Source organism: Orbicella faveolata, unplaced genomic scaffold (genome assembly GCF_042242905.1).
Source record: "Orbicella faveolata isolate gen_17 unplaced genomic scaffold, um_ofav_v1 contig_34, whole genome shotgun sequence".
NCBI classification, from domain to species: Eukaryota; Metazoa; Cnidaria; class Anthozoa; order Scleractinia; family Merulinidae; genus Orbicella; species Orbicella faveolata.
Window position 1 is genome coordinate 27,642,662 of NW_028301563.1, and position 19,839 is coordinate 27,662,500.

Below are 19,839 nucleotides of genomic sequence, written 5' to 3' on the forward strand. Positions count from 1 at the left end.
AAGAGTTTCATGGTTTTCTATTTCTATGTGTGCATGTGGTTCTGTTCCTTTAGTTATAGTTATGTTCCTTTAGTTCTTATCATCAGGAACATCTTCAATTGCCCCAGGGGGTGGGGCATTTTCTCTTATTTCCTGCAAATATTTCTCCACATAGTGGGGCATTTGTCGCTTTTTGCACGCTGTTGAAAACCATTCCCCACCTATATCCCGGGGTAGGGGGGGGGGGGGAGGTCGGTTTTTTTTTTTTTTTTTTTTGACTGGTGCATAACATAATTGACAAGCGCAGTAACAAAGGTTTTTTTACATGTTCATTACTAATGGGTAAAGTTTTAAAATTTTCGACGGAAATGTTATAACGTGAGTCGCTAAATAGTAAGCAATGCGTAGATACGGGGTTATGGACAATACATTTGTGAAAACATAACTTGTTACACGTACACTGGTTTTCAAATTTGCCATTTGCAAAAATTACCCGCTGGTTTACAGCTTCTCGAACAAACTTAGAAACTTTGTCCAGCAAATTATCACAGCGAGCGATATTAGAAACATAACCAGACACTGGTTCATAAAATATGCCCGAGCTAAAACTAAATTTGCTTGAATCAAATCAATAACTAACGGCAAGCTATATGCACATGGCGGCTTCTCAATTCCTATACTCAAATCTCTTCTGTGAATATTAGAATTGAGAAAAAGCAACCAGATTACAGTTAATACAGTCTTCATATAATGAGATAAAACAGCTCATTTACTTACCAAGAAGTTAACCATCAGAGTCAAATATCTGGAGTATCCTTTTAACTCCAACCCACCACAGGCGAAATTTTTCTCAAGTTGGACGATCGATGGGTATTGTGGGATATTCCTCCTTTGGCCTTTCACGTGACGTCATCAAATTCTTAAATACAAAACTAAAGAGCCACCAAAGTGTTTAACCTTATTAGGCGTAAGAGGAACTAATTTTATATCTGTTTACAACTTTCCAGCTCAATGGCGTCGCTCGTTTGGAAACCAGCGCATTTTGAATTTCAAAGTCATGGCGGTGCGTGACATAAAGCTACGATCGCGTTTGTTGAAAAATATGTATTTATCTCGTGATTTTTAGCCATTTAAGACGTTCAAGTATTTGGAAAAGTGCTTATTTAAATGTTTGTTTGTTCAGTGCAGTTAATCAGTGTCCTAGATAGCCAAAGTAAGTTCCAGATGTTAACACTATTTCCGGTGTCCCACAGAACACCAACATGGTGGCTCCATGCTTGCGCAGAACATTTCGATGAATATCTCAACTTTGGGACACCACGCACAACTTAAACTTGGAGAACTGTCTTCTTTATTTATCTTCTAGGATATCACAATTTCTTGACGTTATCCACTGAATGATTTTTGATTTTATTTTTTATTGAGTGACAGAGAAAACACTCTATTAGTCTAGACCCAATTCTCGAATTCTGTATCAATAACTTGCGTCTTCAATGAGGAAACTGTGTATCAGGTTGTGTTCCCTTGTTTTTCCCGTTAGTTGCACCATGCGAATTTGAGCGGCAGAAAACAAAACAGCCAATCGAGTGTAAAGGAAACGAGCTACTAAGCATTAAAACTAAGCATTACCGAGCAAACAGCTGGTTGAAATTGAGGATAGACGCTGTCCACCCACACGGCAAAAGGGAGTTTTAGCAACAACGACAACTCCAAGGACAACCTCGATTAGTCCCCGCGATTGTCATCATTTTATTTCTTAATAAAATACAAAACGACTTTTACTCATCCTACGAATCTTCAAGGATTTAGATTCATTTAGTTAGTCTATCGCTGTCAACGATATCCCAAACAGAGCATGTAAGGCAGCGTCGAAATTCCAAAAACAAATTTCAAAAATTGGCCGTCGAATTTCACGTTCTTTAGAATGCGTTGAATGCGGTCATTCCACGTTCAAGTAGTTGTTTTGTGAAGAACGGCAAAGAAAAGAACATAGCCGAGTTAAAACATACGCGTACACAGCCGTTGTACTCGTTACCGTTGTACTGGATGGCAAAACACTCTATGGCGCAGTGGAGAAAGCGCTCGCTTTCCACCAAAGTGGCCTGGACCCGGCGTCATAAGTGGGTTGAATTTGTTGCTGGTTCTCACCTTGCTCCGAAGGTTTTTTAATCCGGAAACATTGGACGAAGAGCTTCTCCGTGGGATGTGCCACTAAATTCCTATTTATTTTACCTAATTTATCAATGTACACTGATCCTTCTGATGTTCGTTCTACGCACTAGAAGCTAATCCGAGAAAAAACAAATTTCTCTGGCGAAGCGGCAGGTCAAAACTAAATCACACTACATAATATCCACCTAAAATCCTTAGCTCTCTAAATATAATATTCTCAACTTAAAAGTACTATTGACATTTGTCCTCTTTATGATAACTTTAACTTAGGAGAAAAGTGAATTTACATATTAACTTACTACAATTTGAACCTCTCTACAATGGCCACCTGGACAGAGGAAAGTGCCCGTTGTAGAGCGGTTGCGGAGCGTTTTGGAGAGGTGGGGTTGTAGTATACCTGTTTTGCTTTGTTTGTTTGTGTTTTTTTTTTTTGCGTATCACAATCAGAATTTATCAATAAAACAGAAACCAAGTTTTGTGAACTTCTACAGAACTGAAAATGGGTTCTTGTATCAGTACACCGTTCGTCAGACGTTGAATAACTGACCGTTGTCCAGAAGTTATTTTGGCAGTTGGGACGCACTTAAGCGACGGTGCCGTTGTGAAGAGATGGCCGCTGTAGAGAGGTTAAAATGAAAGTGAGGGTTCGCACCGTTCGCTAGGCGCGATTGCCGCCGCATTATCGAGTCCGGAGCGCGAGCTTCTTTCCCGAACAGCAGCTGGTAATCGAGCCCAACCGTCCACCGGGACAAAAAAGTGGCCGTTGTACAGAGGTGGCCGTTAATGGAGGCTCGACCTTTTTTATTTTATTTTATTAATGCCACACAAAGAACACTACTTACAATGCCATATTTACATTACGTACATTAAGATACTTACCTGGAATACTCTACACGTTACATTACTTACATTACGGTACTTACACTACTCGTACAGAATACAAAATCGGCCATAGTGAAAATAGCAAATAACACTGTACAACTTATGTCCGTACTTACACCTGAATACAGTTATGTTACGATTCGGTTTCCAACTAAGGCAATGCTAAGTCTAACAAAATGCAACAGCATTTATAAAAAATCCCGGCTCCTTCTTCGGGTACTGTACACAAATGAGAACATGTTTGTGAGTCATTCATTGTATTTCGGTGCAGAACTGTACATGTATCTAGTCTTTTTTTTCGTACGGTAGACGAAGTAGAAGCTCAAATCCACTGCTGTTTAAAAGCCAAGGCAACAAGCTAATTAAGAATCAGGATTTTGTCTTCATATAAATAGTCCTACATGACTCTATGGAGACATTTTCAGTAATGTCTGGTTACCCGTCAATTACACTACATTGCATTTTTCATCCTTTCTTTATACGTGGTATTTCAAGTTACATATATACACAGTGTTATCCAGCTAAGTCTTTACGTAAAATACATCGCTCCTTTCATTCTGTAGTTTACTTGAATGGCTCTTGAAGACTTCTCCAAATCTACCACGTCCTTGATGCCACTGCCGCTAAAAAGTTAAACATGACAACACTTAAAAGGAGGAAAAAAATAGGTCGCGATAAGGTACCTAGAAAATTTGACAAAATCTTGCCACTGAAGACCCACCTTTCATTTTCACCATTGGTCACGTGGTGTCTAGCTCGGAACGCCACCAAATGTGCATAATAGGCAGGGGCTGGCATGGAGACACTACGATTGCACCGTGCATACAGGTGACAGAGCTGATAAGTGAGCTGTTGAAGACCGTCTGCTGTGAAGGCGTTATCGTCGTACAAAACGTGATAGTGTGTAGGTCGGCTTGTTCCCTGATGAGAAACCAGTCACCTTCTCGGTCAAATAAGTGTTAATATCTAAGGCGAGAGTGACAACATTAACGCCTTACAGTTGAACCTTACAACCTAGTTTAGTTATTTAATAAAAGCTAACGTTAAACAAAAATGAAACCTGGAGCGCAGGTGTTGGGGAAATCGGTAGGACTAAAGAGCGTTTGGAAAGCTTAAAAAACGAGATGTTTACCAGCAAGCGACTTGTTCAGCAAAAAGGTAATAAATAAACAAAGACAAGAAAAGGAGGGAATGAACTCAGTGATCGACTGCTGCTAAATAGAGACGCAGGCGCGATGTGAATAAAGTAGACAGACAGACAGACAGACAGACAGGCAGACAGGCAGGCAGACAGACAGGCAGGCAGGCAGTTGCAAAAAAGACGTACAGACAGACAAAATCAGGTAGGCAAACAAACAAGTAAGCAGACCGTCAGAGGGCCACAGGTTCATTAGTTGTACAAACTATTATGTGTTACCCTCTTTAAATGAAGTCTGATTGATTGATCATGACTGATTGATTGATTGATTGACTGACTGACTGACTGATTGATTGATTGATTCAGTTGATTAATTGATTGATTGATTGATTGATTGATTGATTGATTGATTGATTGATTGATTGATTGAATGAATGAATGAATGAATGAATGGAAAGAGTGTCAAGGTTCCTTACAAACAAGTCGCACGGTATCATGATCCGAGAGATCTTGAATCGTAAATCGTGATCCTGATCTTTGCAAAGAGACAAACCCGGAGACTGGTTAATTCATGGTTAAATTGCAATACCCTATTTTACAATAAGAAAACATAAAGGGAGTAACTCGTTTAGTACAATCCACTGTGAAGCAAACTGGAGTTTCTCACTAAGTCACACTTCCAAAAAAAAAGACCCTCGCGAAAGTTAAATGACATCAAATTACCTGGATTCCAAAGTGGCTGCACAGATAGAAGTCAAACTCATATGGGTGTGTTATACCACTGTCAACAGTGGTGCCTGGGGGTACATTCTCATCTGCGCCCGAGGCATCTCGTTTGTCTTCACAGAATAGTCTTGTATGATGCCGCTTCTGAACCACAACAAAAGTGATTCCTGGGCGATATTCCTTTTCCAGCATCATACAGGCCTCCTGAACAGCACGCACTTCATGAACTAGTACTTGGTCAAACCGACCCTTGCTGACTCCATTTCGGTAAAAAACGATTTTGGACGGCTTTAGTGTCCTGTTGGCTTTGTAGAACTCGATAAGAAGCTCTTTCACCATAGCAGCCAGATCGTTGATTATATCCCGGAAACCTCCTGATATGTAGTGACTCTGCGCTCGAACTTGTGCGCGGTATTTAGCTGCATTTGTATCCATACTGGCAACAACAGCAGCGATGGACGGAATCTTATTAGAGGGGAAAATGTGTGTTACATCAGCACCAAAAATGATGACAGGTTCTCTGAATACGGGTGACTTGTCTGCCAGATCAATAACATGATTGATTCCACCCAGCTTTGCATTTATTTTCAAGGCGATGTTGGCGCAGAGGTCAGGTTTCGCTTGTTGCACATACTTCGACAGAACACATTGAGTTGGAATACCAAGAACGATGTCACCGACTCGTTTGATCTCAGGATAAAGACGCTTACTTCTTTCTGGCAGGACAACCATGATGAGCTGAAGATCTGGGATCTCTACTACCCACTTACAGAACAGATTTTCAACCTGACAAAAATAAGAGCAAATTAATTGTCTCCTCTCCTTTCAATATGGTTTAAAACCACATATCAAATTAAGTTTAGTCTAAGAATTAAACCAGCTGGTAGGTAATATAAAAAAGTCCCTCGGATGTTCTGAAGTTATTCAATAAATGTCTCGAGAAGATTATTTCAGGAGAATAACTTTCTGTAACTAGAACACAATAATAGAACTTGTACAAACAGAGTCATTCCCCTCCAGAAGGAATGCTAAAGGAAAACAACTAAAACAAGCACTTTTAGAAATGATTGTATGGATCGCGGACCCGTATCTCGTTTATTACCATGCGGAAGGCAACATACGTATATTATACCAGCAGCAACAAAATTATAAAGCCAAACATATCTTCGCGGAATGAGTACAGTGTGTTCATCCCAGTCAACCTTTGTTTCTTGGAGTGAAATAATGCGAGAATGTTCTATATTTTGTCGACATGTGCATTCACTGCTATATCCCACTTTGAAATGTGCGAGAGCCTTTTTGCTAATCTCACGGCTAGTCCGTCTGTTCGTCCGTCCGTCCGTTTAACTGTCTGTCAGTCAGTCAGTGAGTCAGTCAGACACGCAGTGAGTCAGTCAGACAGACAGACAGTCAGTTAGAAAAGAAGGAAGGAAGGAAGGGAGGAAGGAAGGAAGGAAGGAAGGGAACAGCTCACATCACTGTCGGCCTTCGCGTATGTCATTACAGCTGGCTCCTCTGTCATCTTCATTCCCTCTCCACAAGACACAGACGCCATTTGCTGACCAAACTTTCTCAGATCATCTTCACCACACAAATGGGAAGGAACAAAACAAGCTAAAGCCCAGGTTTCAATCTGGGCTCCCTCATGAAATGAGTTGTTAAGTAGGTCCCACGAACCATCCCGTGGAACCAAAGCTTGATCTTGTGGTCCAAGCTTGATTTTAGGTGCTGGCAGTACACGGCCATCTACCCTGACCATTAATGGGCTAACAGAAGTCTGGAACTCTTCCTTTAAATACTTCTTACTGGTCTGTATCATTTCTCGGGCCTAGGTTGGAACGGTAAACATTGACATTAATTACCTTAACTTTATATATCATAAACGTATTTCGTTCGTTGTTACCGGTAATATTAAATGTATGATTACTGACTCTTGCCCTTCATCAATTCGTTAGCCTGATGAAAACAATGTGATCTAGTATTTCATAACAAGCGTACTATTTGACATGATTATTATTATTATTATTATTATTATTATTATTATTATTATTATTATCATTATTATTATTATTGTCATCATTACTATTACTATTTTTTATTAACAAAGTTATACATGTTTATTGTGACAAAAACTAGAGCTAAGCTTTACAAAATGCTATAATATTTACATAATTTGATGTCTGTTAAACCTGTAAAACATGTTTCCGTATCTAATCATGATATCATGGTTACTACAACTAATACTAATACTACTATCATCCTCATAACATTAATTAACATATTCCATACAAATTGGTATATACAAGGTAAAAGTAAGTAAAAGAAATAAACTATTAAAACCTATTTCAACAGTGTTTACATAATGGCTCCCTCCTGGGTTTCAACGTCAATATCGGTATATTACAAGGTAAAAGTAAATAAAAGAAATAAACTATTAAAACCTATTTCAACAGTGTTTACATAATGGCTCCCTCCTGGGTTTCAACGTCAATATCAATGTTCTTAAAGTCACAAAAGGCTTTCCTTCTAGCTCTTGAACCTCTTAGGCAGATTAGTGCGGATCTTAGTAAAGCGAAGGATGTCCTTGCTCTTATCCAGGAGATTGTTTTAGCATAATGTTCTCCTTTCTTGATGGAGATCAGCTGCGCCAGTCTGGAATGGTATTGCAAGCACTCGTTTCCCATGCCGCCTGTTGACGTGAAAATAAGGGGTGTAAAAGTTCCTTGTTCGATATCCAAAACCCTCCTCGCGTAAAGGCGCTTCTTCTCGTTCTCATGGTTGCGGTATATCTGTTGGAGCTCTAGGTCCCTATACGAATCAGCATTAGGGTGACAAACCATCACGTCAAAGAATGCTGATCGTTGGTTCTCCCAGAACCCGCGCGCATGAATATCTAATCTCGCATCTGGAGCTCGATTAGAACCTCTTCCCAGCTGTTCACCCGAGATGTCTTGCAGGACAGGCTCAATCTCAACATCGGTACAAACCATATTCAGGAGTTCGGCTTCTAAGTCCCTCAGCTCATTGTGACGTTGGGTAACGAACCCACCTCTCTTACATATCATTGCGTGGTCCACTGTAAAAGCATCACCGCATACACAGGTGGACGGGATATCATCAACCGGCCAATCGTAGCGCAGTTTGATTGCATCGCGGAACTCTCTCTTATTTAGATTGAAACCCATTTCACGAAGGGGGAGTACCGTCAGCCAAACAGATGACCCTTTTTCCGCAGCAAGGTCGTGCCCGTTGGACTTTTTGTGGGGCTACCCCTCTGATATGCTCTGCCCTGTCTTGGAGCACCGTTGCTCTCTCACTCCTCATTGCCTGTTGTAGTGGCTTGACCAAAGAATCATCCGGCATCTGATGGGATTGAGCCACGATCTGTTGGACCAGCGGGATGGTAACTTTGACGGAGGAGGATTGCTCAAGATTTGCGTCAAGACACGGGTTTGTCATGCCAAGCCCCCCTAGACGGACTGGCAGTGCTAGAATGTCCCTGTCCAGCCGAGTGCACCTATGCTCCGTAATTGCAGGGATGAGCACCTTAGATATGGCATTCTTCAAAGGCTCCAATAATTCTTGAATATCAGGCAAAGTCCTCAAAAAATAGGTCCATCAGTGCTTGAGGCCAAAGGTGTAAGTAGCATAACACGCTTGAGGCTGAGAAAGAGCAAACTCTGCCAGCTTGGTAATCTCGCTGACCTAGTTGGTCACCTTCTCGCTAACGTATTCCTCTAGATATTCCCGTGAACGTATCACCGCACCCAGATGTTTTTGTCCCTCTACCGTCACATTATTATTATTATTATCATTATTATTATTACTATTACTATTATTATTATTATTATTATTATTATTATTATTATTATCATCATTATTATTGTTTGCACTTCAGAACACTGCGATAAATGAAAAACTTAAAATCATTTTAGTTTAAAATTAATGACGTTTCGACGTTCCCTCGTCATTTTCAAGGCAACTGAGTAAATAGAATATGTACGAATTCTCAAGGGACACGGATGCAAAGAAAACATTCTCATTTTGAAAAACAATCCCTTTTTAGATATGCAATGAAACTCAGTCAAATGAAATGAGATCAACTCAAAAATCCAGTCAACTAATCGTTTAAATCGATCGATCGATCGATCGATCAATCAGTCAAACGACCAATCAATCGGCAGCTTAAGTTTAGGTTGGTTAATCACTGACCATTAAGGCTGATTTCAAATTGATTGTAATTGATCACATGTCTTCTTATAACCATAGCTAATGCAATAAAATGCCTGATCAAGTAAACCATTTTGAGAATGACAAAGGGTAAATTGTCAAAGTTCTCTGATATTAATTTTTTTCAAGTATAAACGATGGTAGGAAGACTCTATTGATAATCGTAACGATAACAAAATTCTCGATCGTGATTGGTTCTCCGCGCGCCAATCGGCGTAAGGTCACATGGGTGTTCAATTACAGGTATCTAATTTGAACTGTTTGTAATTGGATACCTGCAATTGGATACCCACGTGATTCGCACATCAATAATGGCTTCCTTCTTAATGTTTCCTACAGCTTTTAAAACTTATGGAAAGAGCTTATGACTTTTTCGCTGAAAGGAAGTTCTCTAATGACTCTTAATTTCGAAATTTGTTATAGATATGATTAATTATAATAATTAATTCGTAATTGGACCTCGTGTCGTACAATTCAGGGAGTAATCGTGCCCGTTATTTCAAATCGGCCTCGTGCTTCGCGCTCGTCCGATTTTGAAATTACTCGCGCAATTATTCCCTGAATTGTACTCCACTCGGCCAATTATGATTACTAATTGGTATAATTTCCAGAGGTGAATATAAGAATTGCACATTCTGATTGGCCGAAAAGCTCGTCTTATGACGCTTTATTCACCGCGCTAGGCGGTGAATATAGCATTTCTGAGCTTGGTTAGTAAGCTCGCCACCTTAACTTTGCCATGTCGGCAAATAAACATAGGGGACACTTGCTGAATGAAATTTTCGTTTATTCGAAAGACATCACTCGGAGTCCAGGATATTTGAAAGGATGGAGACTTTTCAAAATGACTGCTCTTGCCCTTTGATCAAAAATCTTTTCAAGAACTCGTATTCAAGGCATTTAAGAATCGTAAACGGAGTGGTTACGTTGATCGTCAGCAGGTGAGATCGATTGACTGAAATTTATTTTTCTTCACACTAAAGCTGCTAAACTGTGAATGAAGTCAAAAACGAAAAACAAAGGCACCGGATGAATTTATTTTCGTAGTGTTTCGCTTGTTTGTTTTACCGCCGAACTCGATGAGTAAATTGATTCACAATCGATGCACATGTAATTATTAAAACTACGGCTACATACCTGCATGCAAACGAATAATCGCGTCTGTGTTTTAAGCCTGGTTTTCACTAGTGATGCAAGCACAAGCGCAAGCACAAGCACAAGGATCAAAAGTTTTCCTTTTTCCTGTGCTTGCGGTAATGCTTATGTTTGCGCCGCAACAAGTGAAAAGGAAATACCGCTCAGGCATAACACAAGCACAAAGATATTTACCACACGTGGTTATGTTTGGCCGATGAAAGCACTGGATCCAGATTACCATGCGCCTAAACAGTTTTCCAAAATGGCGGAAAGTTCGGATGATTTTGCTTGGGTTTGTGTTTGCGTCGAATTTCGTTTTCACTTGAGTCATCCCTATTGCTTGCGTTTGTGCTTGCGCTTGTTCTTGAGCTCGTACTTGCGTCGCTAGTGAAAACTGGGCTTAATGTCGCGCTCCAACGCCGTACGTAAAACGATAAAACTGGATTATTGCACGAGGATAACACCAATTCAAATCAAATCTGGCGGCTTTACTTGTATTTTGGGGCAGTCATGGGCAACTTAGGGTAAGTAGGTTCTTAATTAGGTTCTTAATTTCTATGAAGGAGATATAGTTGTTGATTACCAGAAAAATAAATAAACTAGGGTTTGGTCCTTGAATATAAAGTACATATTCACAAATGTATTATATATTTTCTTGTAATACAAATTTCCTATCTCAAAGTCACACTCCTTGGTTAAAATGGTTATGATAAATTAACTGTAACCCACATATATAAGAAACTGCTTGATCGTGCTTGCCTAAACAGGTTCTTATATTTTTGGACGTAAAAATGGCAAAATTCTGCAAGCAGGTTCTTAAACCACTGGGGTCTTACAAGTGGGTTTTTACTGTATCACGTGAGAGAGTTCAACTTGAAAAAATATTTAAAAAAGAAAGAAGATAGTAGTCATGTACCCAATGACGAATATTACGCTGTCGTTCAGGTGCTGAGCGTGCAGTACTCTTGATCAGGTTTTCAATCTGCTCATCAGTCAGATATCTTCTTTCACAGGGAATAAGGGTACACACTTCCAATGGAAGATAATAATCTTTTTTCTGGCTAACTTGTACGCAGGGTAGGTGAGGATATCTGTAGATAGAAAGTGCAGTGTTTTTGTAATTTTTCGTTCTTTACAAATATAAGTAGAAGTTACACTTAATTCAAAGACTGCACTTAAAAGTACACTACAGATCTGCACTTCACTAAACAAACAAAAAATGCATAACGGGTATGAAAGACGTGAAACGATCATTTTGCGCAGTCATTTTGAACTCAGTTGACCCAGTTCCATTAAGTGCATATCATGAGAATTCTTGAGGTTCTGTAATTCATAGTTTGATTTTAACTCATCTTTCTCTTTTAAGCAAACAGTTTTTTATAATAATGAGTAACTGAACAATACCTCAGAGGCAAATTGTATCTATCCTTAAAATATTTGACTACAGTTGTTTTGACTTTGCGACCAGTTAGTTCCTCCTGAACATCGAACTGAAGCTTTTCTGCGGGAAGGTCTGTAACTCCCCACACGGTGTACTTTCTCTTAATAGAGGCTGCAAGAGTGGTTTGTATACGGATCCCTGAAGGACAAAGAAAGGTATCATTTAGTCAATCATTCATAAATAGAAAGTGAATAATAGTGTAACCTTGTGAATCCTAACCCCAAACAGAAATACGTTCTGACACCCAGGCGTGTATCTTTTGTTTCTCAGTACTGGTAATTTTTACCACTGTTAGCATCTGATAATTAATTTCTGTTTATTCTCTGTTGCTCTCCGCTGTCAAGTTCACGAAATAAAGTATCACATACGTACAGGATGGTTGTATAAAAGTTAGCAATAATTATTGGTCTATGCATATACATGTTCATAGAAATGATCAACTTGCATTCATCAGAAATTACTGTACGTTGAAGTCATAGCTTAGACCTTATGCACTCATACCACGTATGGCCTTCTCAAGCCTTTGTTTATCGAGTGGAAAGCTACGGTCTTCAAGACTTTGGGGCGTTACATCAGGTCCATGGATTTCACATAAGAAGCCTATGGCATCTTGGCTCTTGTCAAACACCTTTTCAGAGACTGAAATGATAACAACAACAGCAGATCAAAATGAAAAATAGATATAGAAATATAAAGTTTAATTGCAGACATTAGGCTAGAGAACCCAGGATTTAGACTTCTGGGCAGATATGAACCATTTATAAAATGTCCTGACAAGAAACTTATTCTATGCAACTAGTCAAAAGGGGAATCGCTCCAGCCGCCCAGTTTTGTAAATTTTTAAAGCTACATGTACTGACCATCCTCTAACCTACACGGTCCGATGATCGCCTCGCAGGTGATCGTTCTATCTTAGAAGCTTGTGCGTCAAAGCGATATGAATGCAATAGGGACTTTTAAGATATAGTACGGCTAGGCTGTAGTACGGCGGCAAATAGCGAGGATCGCTTCCGGTGACATCATGACGCGTGTCCTAGTACTGCTTTCCCGCCGTAGCCCTTGCTCTCCACTGAGGGAAAGTGCCTGGTTTCACGTACTCTTCACTAAGCGAGTAAAAGCCTGTCGTTTTAACGCTTTTTTCACTTTTTGAACACCCTAGTTTGAAGAAAAAGTACCCAATCATGAAAATCCGTTCTAAAGTAATTGTTTCTTTGTCATTTGTACAGAAAATTTGTGCGATTTAAACATCTACTGTGAGCAACAGTCATATTTGTAGCGGGCGGAACAGTTGCAGATATGGGAGCTTCGTATGTACTTATCACATATGAACACCCTGCCCGTGCTGAAATCGAGCTTTTCATTAGTATTATTTTGTTTTGTGGTAGGAGCTATTTACAGGGGGTTCTAAAAGGCAAAACTAGGTCCTCGGAGATCATGGGAGATGCAAGACGGATACAGAAGAAGTAAAAGATTGTCATTAATGAAGCTTATGTCGCATGAAAGTAGAATAAAGTCAATGATTTTTTCTTGCACGAAGCCATTTTTGTAAAGACAGGTATAGGCTGCACACGACATTGTCGTACACGTACAACGAAATCTTAATTCGTTTGAGTTTCACGAAGAAAACGATGTTGCCAGCCTAATCCCTCACGGCCAAAGAAGCCGAAGTAGTAGCTCGCCGTAGCGTATCTGTAGGGATTTTAAGATATGGTACGGCTAGGCTGTAGTACGGCGGCAGTTAGTGAAGATCACTTCCCGTGACGTCATGACGCGCGTACCAGTACGGCATTCCCGCCGTAGCCTTGCTTTCTACTAAGGGAAAGTGCCTGGTTTCACGTACTCTGCACCACGTGAGTAATAAGCCTGCTGTTTACTTCTCATTTTAACGCTTTTTGCACTGTTTGACCAGCCTAGTTCAAAGATCAAGTTGTCAATCATAAAAATCAGTTCTAAGATCATTGTTTCTTTGTCATTTGTACAGAGAATTTGAACGATATTAACACCTACCGCGAGAGGATCAATTCAGTCATATTAGTATCGGGCCGAACAGCCGTTTATAAGAAAGCTTCGTATGTTCTAATCTGAGCTATAATTGTTTATTACTGTTCAAAATGTATTTTATTATAATCGAGTTTTGTATTTTCGGGCTTATCACGTAATCATTGTACGAACAACCTGTCCGTTTTGAAATCGAGCGTTTTTATATCAGAGTTTGTATTTTGTTTTGTGGTTGGAATTACAGGAGGTTCTATCAAGTTCTAAAAGGCAAATCTGAGTTCTGGGAGATGTAAGACGGATACAGGAGAAGGAAATAATTGTCATTAATCAAGCCTATTTCGTATGAAAGTAGAATGATCTCTGGTTTACTTGAAAGTAGTCATTTTTGTAAAGACACGTAGAGACTGCACATACCGTTGCCGTACAGGAAAATCTTAATCATTTGAGTTTGGCGGGTAAAACACCGTTGTCAGCCTAGTCTCTCACGGCAAAAGTAGCCTTAGTAGCACCTCGCCGTAGTGTATCTTAAAGTCCCTATTCCCTAATTCGCTACGGAAGGATATCTGCGATGCGCCCGATGTTTGCCAACAACAAGTACACTCTCTCAGTCCAGTTTGTAAGCAAACTTAATGGGGACTTATGACCAGTACACGTAGAGCTGTTTGATTAAAATCTCAGAGGAAACTGGATCTGCTGAATAAGTGCATAATCAAGAAAGAATGTTACGGATAGAAAAAGAAATATAATCAAACACTTATATCTAGAGACAGAAAAAGAGAAAGCAAGTCAAAAAATCGTGATTTGATTTATACTTATAAAAACGAACAATTGAGCTAAGTTCAGTATTAGACTAGGGTCAGCAGGCTCAATCCTTTTAAGACTGACTTTCATTATATTTTCGCATCTTTTGGACTACTTAGCGCCTAATTGTTAAATGACGCCTACTAAAAAGAAGATGAAGAAACATGCAAAAAGTCTTGTCCCTAAAACGGGTTTTGAAGGACTGTCTTAACTTGGCCCCCGCCTGAGTGAAATGTTCTGACTGAAACACTGCAATTCCATCAAGGTACAGTAAGACTTTGATCAGTACACTTTTGATGATCCAAAATGACATATTCTCACAGTCTTGTAAAGACATTGAAAATCTGGCAACTCGCTGCATATATATCTTCCAAGGTACATTGTAAGTGTCTTCCATTTAAAGTAAAGTAACGTCAACTTTATTTAAACAGGGTAGCCCTCTCGGCTGATATCAGTAGGGAACCTGAATATTACAATAAAGTAACTTTATTTAACAAATAAAGAAGCCCAAGCCGTGTATTACACTGTGATAAAACACAACGGGCATTTGAGAACACGAGCCGCAGGCCAGTGTTTTTTACATTTCTCGAATGTTCTCAAATGCTCGGGTGTTTTAACACAGTGCAATACACGGCTTAGGATTCTTCATTTGCTTTATGATATACATGTAGAGGCAATGCGGTGAAAAACAATAATAATTCTATGTTTTATACTCTGATAAGACATGGGTTTTCGACCAATCAGAGCGCACACAGGGTCCTATCCATATTATAAATATATATATCAAAGTAAGAAAGTCTAACAAGTCTAATAAATATGTAAATATGTACAGTAAGGCAGTTGGCATCTTACAGAACGCTGCAATAAACCAGCTGTAGCGAGTATTTCAAACAGATGCTGGAAATAAAAGAATCCTGTCTTTCCCTACAATGTACATGTACAAATTTATTTACATCATCCTATTGCTTACCATCAATGTTCACCAGCATAGCCTTCCATTCAGAGTGTCTAACACTTGAATAGAAACCAACCTGCACCTCACACCTCTCATCCAGGAGTCTCCCTGGACCATCGAATGGGAAGAACGATCGCTCAATAGGTGTGTAATGCAATGATGGCATCTCCCGCATGACAATATCTAATGCCCTGACTGCATCTTGTGGAATTTCCCCACTTTGTTTACCACTCAGGACCTTTTTCAATTCAAGGAGACTAACTGATGCTACAAACTGGATTTTAACCTGTAAGGATTCACAAACAAACAAATAAACAAAACACAGAGGGAACTTACTGCAAATAAAACCGTGTTTGCTCTATTTTTGCTGAGAAGGGCGTTTAAATTTAAAATTGTTCTCTCATGCATTAGTCACAGCTCTAAAAGTGGGTCGCAATGCGTACATGTCTGGGCTTCAGTTTAAATTAAACACGATCATCCATAAATCACGACATGCAATCAGGCTGTACTTTCCACATTACGTGCAATGAATAGTTTTAGCTGAACTCAGTACAGTGACTCGTGACAGTATGAATTGCAGCCTGCACCGAGTTAAAGCTGAATGTTGCTTGGTGTGTTGGTTTCTCAGGGCAACAAACACTGTAACAAACCTAAAAATCTAATAAACAAAACCTAATGGCGGCGCAAAGTCAAGCTAGTGAAACTGGGCGTTAAAATCTGTAAATACTCAAAGTAATAAACAATAACATTCTGTAAAGGCAAGTCACCTTAGGCCCCACACTTTCCCACAACCTAAAAAGTGAACACAAGTGACATAACCAAGACAACGTTATCCTCTTTGGCAAGACTGAAATACTAACCTTGAAGTCTTTGTCGTTTCCATCTTCACAAGGTAACTTGACACTGAGTTCTGCCTAGTTGTAAACAGACAAATCCACTTAAGCTTATACAATGTTGTACTGTTTAGATATAGGCCTAATCACGGTTTTTGACGCCATCTTGCCGGGTAGCCAAAGCGGTCAGGAATTACAGTGTTTGTATGGGAATCGGATGGCAAATAAGTTTTTGGAGATATTGATTTTGCACAACTTATGAGATGCAACTTTACCATACTTGGCAGTAGATTGTATTCACCACATTTGAAGGATGTAGCTGTGTTAGAAGGAGCTCAGTTGATTTTTTTAAATTTCCCATACATTTGTCTATAATTTATTTCCCGCGAACCGCGTCTACCCAACCAGATTTACAGACAAATGTATGGCACATTTGAAAAATTAGCTGAGCGTCTTCTAGCCAAGCTACATCCCTCAAACTTGGTTAATATAATTTTCTACCTGGTGTTTTAACGTTGCGATTCACAAATTGTGTAAAATTCAATTTTTTGAAAAAGTATTTGCCATCAGATTCCCATACAAACACTATAGTTTCTGACCGCTTGCCTTCCCGTCAAGACGGCGTCGAAAACCGTGATTAGGCCTATTATTGACGAGCACACGCACTGGATATGGGGCAATATACGAATATAACAAACGAGGCACCAGATTGGTTATAGACACCTCATATAAAACGAGCGGAAATGAAATAACTATTTCTGTCATTTAATATTCAACTTCATTCCACTTCTTCAATCTTTGCTTCTTAATCTGCTGAGAAAACAACTAGCCTTTATCTCACTTTATCTAAACCTCTTACTCTTTATGCGCTAAATCATTTCAAGGGGTTTGGACAAGATTATTCTGTTGTGACAACCTGAACAAACTACAGTACTGTAATTTTGGAAAGGCACACAAAACTTACTGAAAATACAAAGTTAAAACTTAATGAAAAAACTATGCTGTTTGTGTAGATTCCCCTCCCTATCCTTTTGGAAAATAATAGCCTTTCCGAATGCGAAATGAAGGAAAAACAGGTTTAGACCACGTAAGTAGCCTAGGAGCACTTAAAAATACGTAACAAGGTCAAAAAAAAAAAAAAAAAAAAACTTGTGAAAGACAGAAGTTAAAGCAACAACTGAACTTTCCATTCGGTGTTCAAACCAAATCGATTCCACGCACAACTGGAGGTAAGTTAAGTTACATTTTCCTTTGACACAATTAACAATAAATCTGTGCTTGGACTTGATTGTTTTGATTTCCAGTATAATCATAAACTAAAGTAACTCTTAACTCACTGAAGGAAGTTTGATTCTGCTATACAAGTTCCTCATGCCGTCAAAAGCGGGATGGTGACCTTGGAATGTTGTATCTTTGTACCTCCTTATGATTTCATTCACAACGTCTCTTTTCACCGTTTGGGGACACTTGTATAACCTGTGTGCAGTTATCTCCACATCATAGCGGTACAGATCTGATAGCTGTGGCGAAATATTGAGGCGGAAGAAGTTTGCCCTTAACCGGATAGGGCGGCCAACAGTACCGCGGTCTGGTCTTTTAGGGGGATGTAGTCCATCATTTCCTTGCGTTTGAAGAGCTGGGGGTTTAAGAGCAACCAACTTTATACATTGGCAAATTAATCAGAATAATTATATTGAGACAAATAGACCATTTCCGAATTAAGTTGTAAGCCTCTTTCTCAAAGCGAGTCTTAATGCCCATCCTTTCATATCAAAATGAGATTTCATTCAGATGCAAAAAATTAAACTCAGTTTCATATGAATGGTTGTGCACCAGGCCTCGCTTTGATAGAGAGGCGTACGTAAACTTGGAAATGGGCTATAGCATTTCAAGTTCCAAAAGTGCGAATAAGGTACAGACAGTAGTAATAAAAATAACATCATCTTTGAATCATGAATTAACCTTGCGGCCATAGACCTGACAATTTTAGCTTGGCCTTTAATTATAATGATGCAGCCAAAAACATTGCAAGAAAAGAAACAGGTCCTTAATAGTATTGTACCACCCCTTTAGGGTGCACACAGCCTCTGTAGGCTCTGCGGCCATGTACGCAGAACACAATGTATAACAAACTAGGTGCATGCGCAGCACAAAGCCTATAGGTGCAGTAGACTTTCTTTCATTTTTTTATTTTATTTTATTATTTTGGTTACGAGTACTAGTTTATTAATTCGGTTGTCCTTCTAAACCCAAAATGCACACGTAAGACGCCAGGGGAGAAAAAAGAGATCAGAACCAAACCCTTTAATACCTTTAGCAGTCAAGCTGGAAGCAAGCCTACCTGTTAATTTTTCTTCATCTCCTTTATCATCCACATCAGCAGCAGCGGCGGGGACAAATTGAGCTGTGTGTTCAAGAGGAAACACTTTTATAACTTCACAAATTAATTAGAAATAACTAAGACAAATCACTTTCCAGGTTCTTAAAATGTAAATAGGGTACAACAGTAATTAAAAGTATCATCATCTTTGAGTCATGAATCAATCTTGAAATCGTAAACCTGACAATTTTAGTTTGGCCTTCAATTATAATTATTGATGCAGCCAAAGTCAAGTCAAGTCAAACTTCATTTCGGCAGGATGGCCCCATCAGCCATTGGCTGGTTCAGCAGGAGCCCCGCATAAGTTATGACTACTAACTAAAAATTTTAAAGATGTACAAGAACTTTAAAAGCGGATAAAAGGGAAACTTGAAAATACAATGGATCACAAATTTTTTAAGATTAAGAACAAATGGGAACTAAGTAACAAAAGTATATAAATAAGAAGAACTAATGGCTTAAACGAAGTCTAAGAAAATTCTTAAAAATGGACAGCGATTTAGCTTCTTTTATTGATATCGGTAGATTATCAAAAAGAACCGCATCTGAATATCTACATGTAAATGTGCTTTTTCCTGATTTTAACATATATAGCGTTCGGTAAATGAATGTCGTTCCTTTGTCTTGCCATGTAAATGTGAACGGTGCGATTTTGTAATAAAATAATCCGATAAATATGGATATAAAGAAAAAGAAACAGGTCTTTAATGATGTTTGACTCCAAACAGACACCGTAGGCTCCGCGGCCACTTACGCGCTGTACAGTGTATAATAAACTTGGTGCATGCACAGCACAAAGCCTTTGGATGCAATAGCTTTCTTTTAATTTTGGTTTCAAGTAATAACAAAGTGTTCATGTTGCTAGCGAAAGGATAACAACGTTTGCAAACGCTTACAGTCAAAACGCAGAATCAAACCCTTTACCTTTAGCAAAATTCAAGAAGGAAAGAAACCGTGTAAAGAAACTTTCCCCGTGTTCAGTTTCAGCAGGAGAGGCTGGGACACCAACTGCCTCAGCGGTAGCAGCGGCGACAGCAGCAGTTGCAGTGGATGAAAAAGTAGAAGCAGTGGTGAGAGAAGTTGCCACACTCGGAGTTTCTAAAGATGATTAAATTGGATTGGCATAAAGGTACAATATATATAGATCCCTTCCTGTGATTATAGTCA

At 39.2% G+C, this 19,839-nt stretch overlaps 2 protein-coding genes across 4 annotated transcripts in view; both read right to left on the bottom strand.

Moving 5' to 3' along the window:
* Positions 1–2,935: 2,935 nt before the first annotated feature.
* LOC110055440 (protein argonaute-2-like) overlaps positions 2,936–19,839 on the bottom strand; it is a 36,010-nt gene continuing 19,106 nt past the window's right edge. The window contains exons 5-16 of one of the 3 annotated variants that reach the window (XM_089270642.1): positions 19,597–19,680; positions 18,634–18,696; positions 17,630–17,928; positions 16,320–16,373; positions 15,475–15,745; positions 12,207–12,344; positions 11,669–11,843; positions 11,181–11,355; positions 6,372–6,725; positions 4,895–5,683; positions 3,755–3,954; positions 2,936–3,656 (exon numbers count right to left, since the gene is read on the bottom strand). In XM_089270642.1, coding sequence (XP_089126768.1) covers positions 3,563–3,656; positions 3,755–3,954; positions 4,895–5,683; positions 6,372–6,725; positions 11,181–11,355; positions 11,669–11,843; positions 12,207–12,344; positions 15,475–15,745; positions 16,320–16,373; positions 17,630–17,928; positions 18,634–18,696; positions 19,597–19,680 — 2,696 coding nt within the window. In that variant the 3' untranslated portion in view covers positions 2,936–3,562. Of the gene's footprint in view, positions 3,657–3,754; positions 3,955–4,894; positions 5,684–6,371; positions 6,726–11,180; positions 11,356–11,668; positions 11,844–12,206; positions 12,345–15,474; positions 15,746–16,319; positions 16,374–17,629; positions 17,929–18,633; positions 18,697–19,596; positions 19,771–19,839 lie in introns of all 3 variants that reach the window. The other 2 variants (XM_089270641.1, XM_089270643.1) reach the window with 2 other exon arrangements.
* On the bottom strand, positions 7,037–8,476 carry LOC149105578 (uncharacterized). Its single transcript, XM_089270698.1, has one exon. The coding sequence runs from the start codon at positions 8,080–8,082 to the stop codon at positions 7,354–7,356; it is 729 nt and encodes a 242-aa protein (XP_089126824.1). The 5' UTR covers positions 8,083–8,476; the 3' UTR covers positions 7,037–7,353.

Excerpts from the sequence above, each read along its gene's own strand:
- LOC149105578 (XM_089270698.1), bottom strand. The coding sequence starts at position 8,082 with ATGGGTTTCAATCTAAATAAGAGAGAGTTCCGCGATGCAATCAAACTG.